Source organism: Thamnophis elegans, chromosome 1 (assembly GCF_009769535.1).
Source record: "Thamnophis elegans isolate rThaEle1 chromosome 1, rThaEle1.pri, whole genome shotgun sequence".
Classification (NCBI taxonomy): Eukaryota; Metazoa; Chordata; class Lepidosauria; order Squamata; family Colubridae; genus Thamnophis; species Thamnophis elegans.
This window is the reverse complement of record NC_045541.1, coordinates 21,942,108-21,956,659: the sequence shown is the minus strand read 5'-3', so window position 1 is coordinate 21,956,659 and position 14,552 is coordinate 21,942,108. Positions and strand designations below refer to the sequence as shown.

The 14,552-nt window shown below is 37.3% G+C and overlaps 1 protein-coding gene across 1 annotated transcript in view; it reads left to right on the top strand.

Moving 5' to 3' along the window:
• Nucleotides 1–12,578, top strand: part of AGPS (alkylglycerone phosphate synthase) — a 54,382-nt gene extending 41,804 nt beyond the window's left edge. Inside the window, 1 exon segment of the mRNA XM_032211703.1 lies at nucleotides 8,912–12,578. Coding sequence (XP_032067594.1) covers nucleotides 8,912–9,033 — 122 coding nt within the window. The 3' untranslated portion in view covers nucleotides 9,034–12,578.
• Nucleotides 12,579–14,552: the final 1,974 nt, after the last annotated feature.

Genomic DNA, 14,552 nt, shown 5'->3' with positions numbered 1-14,552 from the left:
GCCACAACTATCCCAAAATTGGGCCCAATTGTCAAGAATGAAATACTGTCAATCTGGAATATTTCTGTCAAGGTTGAAATAATCCATTTTGAGTTTTAAATATTTTACACAACCCTAATATCTAGTATTAGGAATATTTACAGTATATGTTGTTTTAGACATACATTGTTATATACCTTCCAAGCTGACAGAAGCTTCCTATACAGTAAGCAAACTTAGTGTGGCAACTAACTAACAAAGAAATTTTGTCACATTTGAAGAATGTCCAACTAAAACATGCCTTTTAACATAGGGATGGGAGATGATTAGTAGGAGTAAGATTAAGATAAATACAGCACAAGAGTTTAATATTTTTAGGATATTTTATATATGTCAGACACCTACATAACAGAGATTACATCCCCAAGCTTTTTTCTGTGATACATGTCTAAAATGTTACATTTATAATTTCTGGCAAAATGGCTGGTGACAATACATCAGTTTATAAACTGATCCATGTCAGTTTTCAACATTTTCAGCCCTAAATCCATTATGTGTAGGTTCTGCATGTCTTTTAAAAAGTGGAAAATATTTTCTTTCATTCTCTAAAATGTCATCTTTTGAGTTAAAACTACATTATAAAATTGGAAAAAGTGAACAGACTGAAAGATAATTGTGAGCTGTTTTATATTTTTATTAGTCTAGTCACTTTGACTTATTTGATTAAAAATATAAATCATACAAAATGCTTTCCATTCCTGTTTTGAAGAAGTCCTGTTTTTAGATAGTGTTAATCATTCTTATTACCACTTGACCTGTCTGTCTACCTACCTGCCTATCTCCAACCACAATCCAGATACTCTTGGTGGCTATCTTATACTATGAAATGGAGAATCTTTTACAAAGCACTTATATTTACCAAATAGGAAGACTAATTTTTCATTGAGGGTGGTCATCTTCTATGTGCTGGCAATACTATTGAAAACTGAGCAGGAGTTTCTAATAATTAAATCAAGTGGGAACAGATATTGAGTTGAAAGCTTGAATGCTCTTGAAAATTAGACTAGCCAGCACAGCTGGGGAAAGATGGGGGAAGTCAAGATGATTTTTAATATCCATCAACAGCTATGGAGGTTCTTCATTGCAGACACTCAATTTTTGTATGAAGAGAAGAGCAAGAGGAACAAAACAGCTCAGTGCCTAAAGAATTGCTTTCCAATCTTAACCCCAACTTTTATGCGGCTGACTGGTCTAAATAGATGAACTCCTGGCATAGCAAAAGTTTATGTATACAGATCTGAAACTTAAAGCTGAATTCAGTGAGGCTGATTATCAATTAATTTTATTTCCAAATTTTCTTTCTCCGTTTATTTTTGTTTGCAAAAAGGAATTATGCATGGGTACAGATGAAACAGATTTGTTTTACAAATACAGGAAGATTGTTTCAGAAGTTTTTTTTTTTCTCTCTCTCTCCTGATCTGAGCATTTTTTTGAAATGTGGCTTATGATAAATGCATAGAGACACCTGGACTGCAGATATGTAAAATGCTTCCATATGCACATTTTGGGGGAAAGAAATACAGTAAGCCAGGATTGGTTTACATGAAATTTAACAACCCTGACAGACAAAGAATGAAAGCTGGGACTTTAAAGGAATTTTATGTATATACCCTTTTCTGTTTCTTATTGTTTGTTTTGGTAGCCTCATCTTAAATCCAGATTCATGAGAGAGAAACCTTGCCAAGCATAGCTATTCCAGAAAACCCTTAATTTATCTTGTAAATAGTTCTTATTTAGAGCATAGAAAAAGGAAGTGGAAGTAGCTAGCACATTGGGTGGGAGAATGATCACATAATGCTGATGTTTTTGATTATAAGGGAAAGTAAGACTTACAATTTATGTCAGGCCTGTCAAACTGGTGGCTTGAGCCACGTAAGCCATGTCCACCCCACCTCCACAAAGGCAAAAAACATCCTGATTCAGCCCGTTGATGTGATCGGGTTTTACACCCCTGAATTATGTAGTCACTAACTGTTAAAGAAAACTATTCTAGTGAGAAGGAAAGGAAGACAGGAGGCTATTTCGGCTACACAAAAGATTAGTGAAAATCTAATGACAAAATAAAAACACATGAAAAAAACCAGGAAAGGAGGCCAGGTAAAAACGGAAACATTGAATGTAATGCTTCTGTCAGGCAAGTATTAGGTTAAACTGAAATGACTTCCGCAAAGGATATTAAGAATAATAAATGGGCTTAAAGTGTTTTCAGTAGAAAAAGAAAAGAAAGAATCTAATTAGTATTTGCTCAGTACAAAGGCAAAATATCAACAGATAACAAGGAAAAGACAGAGCATCTCAACTTCTATTTTTGCTTCAGTTAGTCCATCAATACAAAAAGAAGGAAAAAGTAGGAAAAGTAGAGGCATAATTAAAGATTGAAATTTCTTTTAAAAATGTGGATAGTTTGAATGACCAAAGTCTTTCCAATTACAGTAGGAAAAGTTATTTATCAGCCGTTCTTTTTCCAAGTGTTTTATTCACACAACTCCAATGTTACAGGCAGATGCTGCTTTCTACTCAACCATTTCTACTCTCCCTTCAACTGCTTGAGTCAAATATTGTTCTTGCACTTATGTCAATAAGACATTGCTTTAATGTCTTATTGTCTTATTGACATTAGAATGCTCTCTTTTTGCTTAGGAGATGACCACAGTGGTTTTCATAGATATTGCACTTGAAACAATATTAGTTGGATTCGTCCTCTCAGTGTTCAGAAATGGGATATTCAGCCATATTGTTTTGAAAAAAAGATGTCTTTTTGGTTTTGAAGCTGATTAATCATGTGGTCCAGCAACTTCCACCCTAATTAAAGATTCAGATTTTAATTATTACAGTTCTAATTCTTCCATCCTGTGGGTTATACTGATATTTGAATCTCTTCTACAGTATACTGTAAGGCTCACGGTTTCTGTACTAATAATTCATGCTGCATTTAATGGATTTCATTTAGAAATTTAACAGCCTGCTGTGACTGGAACTCATTTTTCATGTGTAAGATGGATTTCTATTTTCTCTAAAATCCAGAAGACTCACCATTTCTTTCATAACAATATATCTGACAGAAGTGTTTTATTCCTGTTCGCAATTCCTCAGCATTCTCCCCCTTATGTGTCATTGATCAAAGAAAGCTCCTTAATGCCAGCATGTTCCCCCAAATCACTTGGCCTATATCATTGATGGCTAAGCTTTTTGTTCTCGTGTGCCAAAAGCACGCACGTGTGTGTGAAAGTGCATGTGTGTGTGCCTACACCCATAATGCAGTGTGCACACAACCCCCCGTGCGCCCTGCCCCATTGCACATGCACGCACAACCCCCCCATACACACACTCCCCCTGCCCATGCCCCCCCGTGGCCCATTTTGAGCCTAGCAGGCCTCCCTGAAGCCTGGGACCAAAAATGCGTGCACCCACGATATCCCCATGTACATGCACGTGAGTCTTTCGCACGGGCAACAGAGACCCCAAAATCAGCTGGCTGGTGGGAGGCGCACACGTATGTGCAGTGGAGCTGAGCTGGGGCGACAGCTCCTGTGCCAGCAGAGAGACCTCCGTGTGGCATGGGTGCCATAGGTTCGCCATCATGGGCCTATATCTTTCCAGTGCTTTTTCTGGGATTCTGAGAGAATCTTTCAAACAACTTGTACCTGTTTCCATAAATTGCTGATCTGAAAAAAAATGTGCTTCTAATGGCTGCCTCTGGGTGATGAGCTTTGAGCCCATGTCTTCCAATGCATAGAAGTAAAATGATCATCTGCCCAAGTATATCAATAATTAACTTATCTGATTACTTGTCAAAGCTGTTGTTGCTCCTGACAGTATTTCACCATTTACTTAATGGATGCAAACTCCCTGTCTTCAACCTGGATTACAATGATATATTTTCAAGACTAGCAGCTCTTTGTTATAATGGCCAAATGAATGTTGTTTCCTGAATGCATATTTTAAAATAGTGTCTTCAATCCACCTATGTTGTTTTTCTATATCATTTTGCTCTCAAATAGAATAATTGGTTAGGAGATCTCTGTCCACCAAATCTCATCATGGTACATTCTACCAGGCATGCTGCTGAGGCATCTGTGGTGTGGATAGACACCTCTCAGAGGCATCTGTGGTGTGGATAGACACCTCTCCTAGATCTGGGCTGTGCGTGATACCCATGCAAAGGACAATGCATGCTTTTTTCATGCAGTTCTCATTCACTAATACCGCTCATCCAGGCAAACGTACCTGAAGTTTGTAGGATGACAAAGGAGATAGATTGTCTCCCACTGCATACTTTATTTCTTACAGTGGTTGCTGGTTCCTTTTGTTTTCCATATTCTGCTTTGTATTGCTTGGAAATTGAACAAGAAAAGCAGGAGGCATGGCCTGAACAGTTCCAACTTAAGAGCTCAGTTCTAGGATATTCCACTCATTCGGGTATAAAATAAATGTGAAAACATGGGTTCCCACCTAAAAATAAACAAAATGTCCCTATGAGGATATAAGTCAAGAGTACTCAGAAGCAATGCTCTAAGTCTGCATTGGTTCTGTAACATTTCTTAGCAGATATCTCACGATTTGCTACAGACTGGATATTGGAAATCTCACCATGAATCTGAAATGTCTTCCTGGGCAGAATGGAATGAGAAGTGAGCTACTGGGACCAATGAGTTGTGGCTGCTATGTTGAATTTGGCATTCGCGGGAATGCCTGCATCAGCCTTAGAAGCAAACATTGAGAGCCAGTAGGCAGAATCAATGGAAGTGTCTGGAATTGATCTAGAGAACAATTGAGTAGGCAACCAGCTATTGTACAGATGATTTGGGCTTTCATTTCTCTTGCCCTGATCAGTTGAAAGAGATTGTAGCATCAGATCTCCACAGTACTAGGTTGCCTGTCCATGAGTTAAGCTACATGAAGCTACATTTGTTATTTAAGCAGAAATTTAGCAGCTAACAATGGCTGTAGTATTTCTGTAACTCATGTTCTATTTATGTTTATTGCCTATTCTAAAACTAAGGATATAGTTGGAGACAAGTTTAACAAAGGAATGTTGCATGCAATAGTCATAGAAGCCTTAAAACTTTGACCAAAGAATTGTGGCTTCTTCATATTTTGAGTCTGGCTCTCTGGCAGAGCATATAAATAAACTTTGAATTTTGTATTTTTCAATTTTGCAAAAAGGCATTTCTGTAGCTCTATCAAATACCATGTGTTAAATTCCCCCAGTGACTTTTAATACTTATTCTGAGCTGTAATTTATGATTTGGGATTAAACTGGTAGTATCCTTGTTTATTATTATTTACTGACCTTTAGGCCTTACCATGACATTCTTACTGTTTCTTTCTGTTCCTGCATGTGGAAGGGAGAATATTGATGCAATTCCTCTTCAGAGTTCACCCTATAATTGTGATTAATAACAGTTGCTTTCACTATCCCGAAACAGACAGCCTGGTTTGTCTGCCTACCACAATCATCTTGTGATAAATGGAGCTATTTTAACTCTGGTTTTGTGTATCAAAGAAAACAGATGTAGTCTGGGACTTGAGGCTATAAGGAATATAAAGTATGTTTAACTCAATCTTCATAGTACTTACTGCTTTTATGGAAAGAAGTAGACAGTTTATACCAAAGTGTTTACTCCTATCAGTTCTTCTGGGGGAAAAAAAAGAAAAAGAAAATCTTGAGAAATTCGAATCATGAGAAATAGTTGCCCTTTGCAAATAACTTTATTGCTTTCATCTCAGTATTTATTTTGTGTATAAATATATCATTTAATGTTAGCTAAGGATAATTTGAAACGAGAAAAAAGAAACATTTCCATTCCGTGGGAAAGCATTGTATTTTGAAGACAAAATTTGCTGAGAGAGTAGAGGACATTTCCAACTTCTCTTGACTTCCCTTCTATTATGCTGATCTTCCAATTGCCAGTAGCTTTGGAAATGCAGAGTAGGAATCATGAGAAGTGTAGATTTTGCATTGATGAGTCTATTCAGTATAGGTGGGCTGGCCACCGTTGTCATTTGCTTGCATCTGTGTGTCTGTGTATTATAGTGCAGTAGTTAACACTCATGTTAGGGCTGTCCATGTTATTTAAATGTAATAGTCCACTATAATATACCAAATGTGTTAAAATAAGTATCTTGAAGAGAGACAGTAGTATCTTTGAGCCTAGATAAATAAAATAACCACTTGGAATAAAAATAAGCAATTAAAACTCTGCTAGGTTCGTAAATATTTCTACAATATTCAAGATAGCTTAATCTTTTGCATTTGTGTTTGTTTCTGTTGATTAAAAATGGTTTGATTGATTCATTTAGCAGTTATCAGCTGGGCAGTATTTTTTGTGTTTATTGAAGAGATGTTCATGAATATTCACTTGCAGTTTCAAGGTCTCAAGTAAATTGTTATTCAGCTATGTCACTGAAGCAAATCCACTATAGATATTAAGAGGCTGGCTGAAGGGATGTGTAAAAGCAAGCATTTGCAGTAGCTGTGAAATTAAAGACTGCAAAATAAAATAATGTGCTTTTACGTCTTTCACTAGACCTAAAAAGGGTCTTAATTAAAATGAATTAGGTGGAATAAAAGCAGTAACTATAAACTTAAAGCAGAATAAAGATTAAAGATTCACTATAAGAGTGTTACATATATATATGCTTGTTACATATGTACATCAGTGATTGCAAGTAACAAATAATTTGGATATTTAAAAAAACAGTGTTATATTTACACACTATGGAAAAGAGGCAAAGTAGGTTGTACCTTTTACTGCAAGACACCCTGCCTCATGAATTCATGTAGTCAGGTGGGGCATCTGTTATTTTATCTGAGAAATGGCTCTATATTTTCCAGGCAAAATAAAATCATCTTTTTTTTTAAACGACCCCTTGCCTGGTTGGTTATACTTGCAAAAAAGCAACTGTGGGCCTCTAACACAGTGAAAATTGACAGTCAGGGTTTGCAACTTTATGCTACAAATGGGTTAATTTCTTTACCAAATACGTTCATAAAAGACCACCGGTGTGCGCTGCACAGCTTTTTTACTTTCCGGTTCGCTAATCAAATGTATGTTAGATTTATTATTGTAAAAGTATAAAGCATAGAAAATGTGACAAGATAGATGTGTAAATTATCATAGTGACAGAACTAATGATGCAGTCCAAGCACCTTCTGTTTTCCAGCACTCGGTGAGCAACTTCATTAAATATGCAGTGGCTGTTTGGTGGCTGTTCAGACATCAGTTCAGTCCCTGGTGGAGTCGCATTATTGTGGAGGTGGGGAAAAAGACAGGCCTGCTAGCTGTTGGACATCCTGCTGGGGCTTTAATGTGCTCCAGCTTGTTGGACCAGTTGTTTTCAGTCTTTTTTTAGACAATTACATCTATATCCACAGGATACATTCACTTAAACAATATTACAGATAATGGAGTATAGTGGCTTAGACTATACATTGTCTCTTTAGCTCTGGTTGGCACATCGGTGGCTGAGAACATGCTCCTGGTCAGACTTGTTGTTGTTGTTTTTCCAGAGAGCTTAGTGACAGGCTGATAGTTGGCAGGGGAAAGAAACAATAATACTCTGTTCATATCATTCATTATCCCTGAGGCAATTTAACCAGCTACCTCAAGCATGGGGCATCCTAGATTTAGTTGAAGAGGGTAGTGGGAGAGGGAGGCATCTAAGACAAGAAGCATCCTTTGTTTGCGACTTCCTTTTCCCCTTACATTTGTATGATGTATCACACAAATACATCAAGCTTTTGGTTTAAATTCATGCTGTATCCAACACTTGCTTCAATTTATTCAATCAAAAATTAAATGCTGTTATAATACTTGCTTAATGATAGAGCTGATTTCATTTAAAGCAACTGTAATTTTGTGGCTGTGTGTTATAAACTGTCAAGTTTATATTCATATTTATAATTTTTTAAGTTGTGGGGGGAAACCAGCTTGGGGTAGTAGTTAAAGGCACACAGCCAGTTGGGGTGACTTGGGGCCATTCAGATTTAGGAAGAAAGCAAGCCATTTTCAAAAACATTGCAAAAAGAATTACAGGGACCTGTCCAGGCAGTCAGTAGGAGTCAAGACTAGCTTGAAGCCCCCCACACACACCCCCCAAAAAGTTATGTAAAAATAGTAACAGCTAGCAATGGTCTTGAATGCAAATATAATACTAAGATGTAGGTTAAACAATGCCTAATATCTATTACTCCATCTAATGTGGGGTGTAGTATTATTTCTTATTATTGTCTTTACTGCCCATTTTATTGGTATTATTATTGTTGTTATTGTTGTTATTATTTGCTTTGCATGTACAATAAGAGTGTCTGTACCGGAGACAGATTCCTTGTGTAGTTATTCACATTTGGTTAAATAAAGTATTTGACTGGGTTCAGAGGAAGTAACTCCTAAATATAGATACAGATAGAACTACAGCCAAAATCTGTCACCCTACTTTTGAGAAATGTGTTTTCTTGTTTATTTGATAACCTGAGTGTTTTTCATAAAATAACATTTGTCTAGTTCATTATAATCTCTGCATTGTTTGTTTGAAACAGAGCACAGAATTCTCTACTCACATGTAAATATATGCTGCTTCGGTTTAATTATATTTAATGCAAGACATCATCTTTGCCTAAACTTGATCTAAATTTCATACTTTGTACAGAGAAAAGGCAGTCTGGAATCCAGGTTTCCTTTGGGAATACATTGAACTTAATGAGCTTGATAGTCTGGTGGGCTCAATAAATCAAATAAAGCAAAACATTTCTCATTTTTGAATAAAAACATTTATCACCCAGTGTTTGTTCATTCATGGCCATAAGATTAATTGGTTCCTGCTATTATGGTGAATATTAAAGACACTTTTTGTTGTTTTTTTCTTCCAGTGGGCAAGTTACGAAAACGCTGGCTGAAAGAATGTGTATCCGATGTTGGCTTTGGGATGCTGAAATCCATCAAACAATTTGTGGACCCCAATAACATATTTGGGAATGGAAGCCTTTTATAACCTTGTTACTCACCACACTGAAGTACCGGAAAGAATAATATTTGACTCTCATAGCTTTTCCCAGTATCCAAAAATAGCATGGACTTAGTTTCAAAAGCTTTTCCTTCCCTGCAAATTTTATTTCTCCTTTCAATTGCAGAGTGAAGACTGTTCAGATGCAGTCAGTTCAGAGTATAGTTAGATCCATGCAATTGCTAACCTATTTGGATGGCTTTCCTGCTGTAGGTGCTGAAATGTTTGAGAGTGAACCTGATAGTGGTTGGAGACTTCCTTGATAGAAAAGCACTTTGGGGAAGCAGATGAAAAATAGGCAATATATTTAACTGAAATACGATTTTCTGTTGAACAGTTAAAGCGCAGAGAAGCAATACCAAGCTGCAATTGGAGGAAAAAAAGGTTGATATTTGGATAGGAGACAAAACATGTTTTCCTCTCTGATACTATTTTTAAAAAATTAAATGTTTTTAAATCCTCTTATCAACCTTACTGAGCCAGAAAAGTAAACCTTTCTTTCTCGATATTGGAATTCATTGTTACATAAAATGTCAAACTTCATAATCAGTCTTCATTTACTTTAGTGGGCAACTTTTCCTAAGAATAGAATAAAAATAGTGCTATTAGTTCTAATCTTCCATTTGGGGGGGGGGGGGATTTCAGCCTTTACAAATCAAAGCAATGTTTAAGTTGTTTACCCACAAAAACAAAATACCAAGTTTCTAAAAGTATCCGAGAGCATTTAAATTAAATATATAATGTAATATTTCACGGGATAGTTAAAACCATGCAATGGGTCTAGAATTTTATTCTGTCAATGATAGAATAGAATCTCCTGAGCAAAAATTCCTTTTGGCAGAAAAGCTGAGGGAAGGGATATTATTTTATGCTAATCCAAGAGCTGCTCCTTAGAGTAAGTTATTCTTACTAAGCATGCCTATATCAAGATCGCTTTATTGGGACTAAACTGTTTACATGTTACACCCATCCAAATCCATTATTGTGAAAGAAGGAGATTTAATCAGTTTCATTGTAAAGAAGCATATATAAACAAAAGTACTTGAAACATTTTTTAGCTTTTATTCTGCTTTGATAACAAAATTGAAGTTTAATATACAAATTTAACTATGTAGCTAAAGTCAGAAACATGAGTGTTATCTGGTCCAAGACAAAAATCAACACTTGTTCAAATCTTAAAGATTGCTATAGCAGATGGCTTAAACATACTTTTAGAATAGGCATATACACATTATTATGCTGTAATACTGATGGCGCATTACCATGATTACAAAACAGGCAGCCATTTTCTAAATTTAATCCACAGAAATAAAATTGTATTCAATAGAGATTGGCTATTTGGATCACTCCATCTAGTTGCCCGTTGGTCTCAGTTAAGATGTAGTCAGCCAAAGAGAGAGGTGCTCAAATACTCTGTGACTCCATCTCGCTAAAGTCCCATTTCTTCAGAGTAGACTCTAATGAAGATGCAGGGGGCTATAGAGAAGGGAAGCACAAAACTGTTTGTCAGCAGATGGAATCCAAGTGGATTCCAGTTAAAGACGGCCACATATGGGCATTAATTTTTACTTCTGGGTTAGGGTAAGGTATCCTTACCATTACTGGTTTAGTTTCTTACTCGTACGGGGATACATGGAGGATTTGGATTTTGTTTTTGTAGAGTACCAAATATAAACCAAATGTATGTTACAGGGAATAAAGTTGCCTTTTTGATAGAATTAAAGCAGAAGTTTAATTTCCTGGTTGTCTTCTCTTGTTGTGACCAAATTTATGCTATCCCCCAAATTTCTAGTCTCACTTAAGGTGCTCAATTGGTTTATTTTACTGGTGGGATTTTCTTAATCCTCTTTTTCCTTAGGTCGCACAGAATTATATATTTTGCAGATATGTTCCATATCTTTATAGATAAAAAGGAGTGTTGAAATCATGAAGTATTATCTTGTGTCATGTGGGTACAGTCCTATCAAAGTAATTGTGAAGTCACAAAGGTGAACAGGCTTTTGGAGAAAGACACAATGCAGATAACTGTGAACAATGTAAATTGCTTTACTTATGCCTATTTTGCTAAACCTTTTTTAATTGTTAAATCGTTTGGAGTACTAGCAGGAGTTACTTGTAAAATATGCACTAGCTGAATGCTAATTTTGAAAAGTGATGTTCATTAAAAAAGAATCAGAAATACACCAAATAAAGAAGCTGTTGCTTATCTTTTCAAGGCATACCGACAGACTTGTGAAAGCGATATATTGGTATATGGCATGTTTAATTTTTCTCCACTGCTGCATTGTAATACCTTGCTGCCCTTTCATGAGAATCCAATACGCATAGAGTCAAAATCATTTAAGTTGCAATACTTTTCACCACGTATCCAAATGTACACAACCATGCAGGAGCCAAGAGGGTAAGGAAGCTCAGAAACCTCTTCCCTTATGGAGCAAAACTGCTGGAGACAAACTAGAAGCCTGTGTGGTGCCCTGGCTTTTGAGGGTCTAATCATAGCATGAGCACCTCCCAGCAGGTGCTCTTACCAAATAATGAAAATGTTTTAAATAAGACAAGATGCTTAATACAACATTGTGATAACTGGTCAGGACTGCTCATGGAGAGGATGAGTGAGCCTGGAAAAGTGCCTTGCTGCTTTCAGACTGGTTCTAGCCTTCTTACGGGCTTTTTCCAGACACTCTCAGTGAGGACTATGGTAGGCCCTGTTGCAGACTGCACAGCATGACTCTTCAATAGGTTTCAAGGTAACTGAAGTTATTATGAAAATTGCAAGAGAAAAAGTCCATTTTGATAAGCCATAAGCAAGTTTTTGGGAGATTCTGCCTGAAGTACCCTTGAACATCAGTTTTACAGGATCAGCTTAATATTAGTAAAATGTTTTTGGTGCCACCCTGGTAGAACAAGTTTTCAGTCACAGTTGCCCACTGTTCACAGTTGCTTCCAATTCATAGCAAGTAATGAGATGTAAAGAATGAGACAACTATGTCCCCACACAGATGAAGGACCTTGGATCAAACTGTGATTTCCCCCATATAGTGAGGCAAATGGGGAGGCCTTTCAAAAGTAGATTGTGAAAAAGAACAAGTAGCAGAAAATGGGCAAGAGGGAATCAACCTTTTGTGCCTGGAATGTAACTGGTTAGATCTGGTTTTCTTAAAGATGTGCAGGAGAGAGCTTGAAATTCAACATTGGAAACCGGAGTATTGGTGTTTAGATCTTTCAATGGCACATGTTTGTGCACCATTTCAGAAACATATGTTGAATTTAAGGAGAAGAATAGAGTTGTGTTGTTTTCAGTTTAGAAAACCAGTTAATTTAGGAGTCACTTTATACTAAACGTGCCTATATTAGGAACTAGATTGTTACGTTAAATGTATCTCTCTATTTGCCTTATGGTGGTGGATTTTTATGTAGCAGTAGGGTGATTAGTTTGGGTCTGGATCATGGCGTAAATGGGAGAAAAGCGGAGGGGGGGGGGTTCAGCCAACCTTAATTCAGATTAAAGCTTCAAGTGGGGTTCCAATAAAAAAAAGTTTAAAAGCACATCCATGGATACATTTAACATAACATTTTGGGGTTGCACATCAAATTTAAAAAGTTAATCCTCTATATTACTAGCTAACGGAAGAATTGAATTTTCTGCTAATGATGTAGAACATATTGATCACATATTGATAAGTTAATTGTACAACTACTGTTACAATGTTGACATCAGTTGCTTATTAATAAAATGGTCCTAAATGTTCTCCATAAGTTGATTAAATTAATACATTTTCAAATGGCTTGTTTTTTCTCTTTTTATTGAAACATTTCAACTAAATGTCAAGCAGTGATTGAAGTTATTCACATTAGAGGAGGATAGACTTAGGGACAAAGGATCAGTCTTTTAGAATATAAAACTTTGTTTTAACTAGACTCTCCATTGTTTTCCAGATAACATTTTCTGAAGCCGGACCTAATCAGTTGAGTTTACTGAATAAGCTAAGCATCAGTGTAATCTGCCTGGTTTTGGTTTAGCCTATCATATCAACCCAGTAGTTTATAAATATTTATGGCTTAGTTGTAGAAGCCAAGTCACAGATCAGGGGTCTCCAACCTTGGGCAACTTTACGACTTGAGGACTTCAGCTCCCAGAATTCTATACCATTCTGAACAAATGGCTCTCCAAACTATTCTTAAAAGCTTCTAGTGATGGAACACCCATATTTTTATATGAAAGCTTAACATGAGAACTAGTTTATACATTTAACTAAGCCATAATGTAAATTACTTAGTTTTGGCTTAGCAGTACTATATGGACCCACTCATTGTGGTTTGAAAACCATGGTATATAGAATTCTCCAGCCAGCAGAGCTGGTATATAGTTTAGTGTGATAAACTAGCAAATTACAGCTTGTTCAGTAGAATAGAATAGAATAACAGTTGGAAAGCACTTTGGAGGTCTTCTAACCCAACCCCCTTGCTCAGGCAGGAAACCCTATTCCCGTGATGGTGAACCTATGGCACACGTGCCACAGGTGGCACATGGAACCATTTATCAGGGCAGGCGAGGCGTTGCCCTGTCAGCTGGCCAGTGCGCATGCGCACATTGGCCAGCTGACTTCGGCCTTCTTTTGAGGCCGTTTTTGCCCTCCGTAGCCTTCCCTGAAGGCTCCAGAGGACAAAAACTTGCCCTTCGGACAAACCAGAAGCCACCATTCCCGAACCTCTGGTTTCCCCGTAGGTCTGTTTTTTGCCCTCTGGAGGGCATCCGGGGGAGCAGGGGGAGGCTGTTTTCACCCTCCCCGGGCTCCTAGAAAACCTCTGGAGCCTGGGGAGGGTGAAAAACCATGCCAAAAGTGGTCTGTGTGTGCTGGTCACGCACGCATCCGCGCCAGGGTGGTGTGCACATAGGGGTGTGGCACACCCGTGCATGGCCCCCCTGCGTTTCACCCGCTTTTGGCACGGGAGCCAAAAAATGTTTGCCATCACTGCCTTATCCCATTTCAGACAAATAGTTGTCCAATCTCTTCTTCAAAACTTCCAGTGTTGAATTCTGGGAGTTGGAAGTCCACAAGTTATAAAGTTGCCAAGGTTGGAGACCCCTGACTTAGATTGTTTTGTAAACTATGGCAGAGCTTGCTATATTACAGTGTATACATCCACAGCTGGATTAGGCCAGATGTCTCCATTTACTGGAATACTTTGGTTTCTTATCTTGGTTACAACTCTTTTACCTTTTAAGTGTTAAAGAGCAATGTCTGATCTAGGTACATTTTGCTGGATTTCAGAGAGGCTTAAAGATCCATTCATGTGGAATTTTGTTGAGTAAAAACCTAGCAAAACTGTTCCGGCTGAGACTGGACCTTGATTCAACTTATTTTTCCACTGGTTCTTGTCTAACTCAGAATTGCCTTTCCCAAAACTTTATGGTGAAAGGAAGTACAAGCAGCTTTTGTTTAGTGACTGCCTCCGACAACAATGGTTCACAGTTACGACAGTGATGAATTTATAGTGCTTGCATT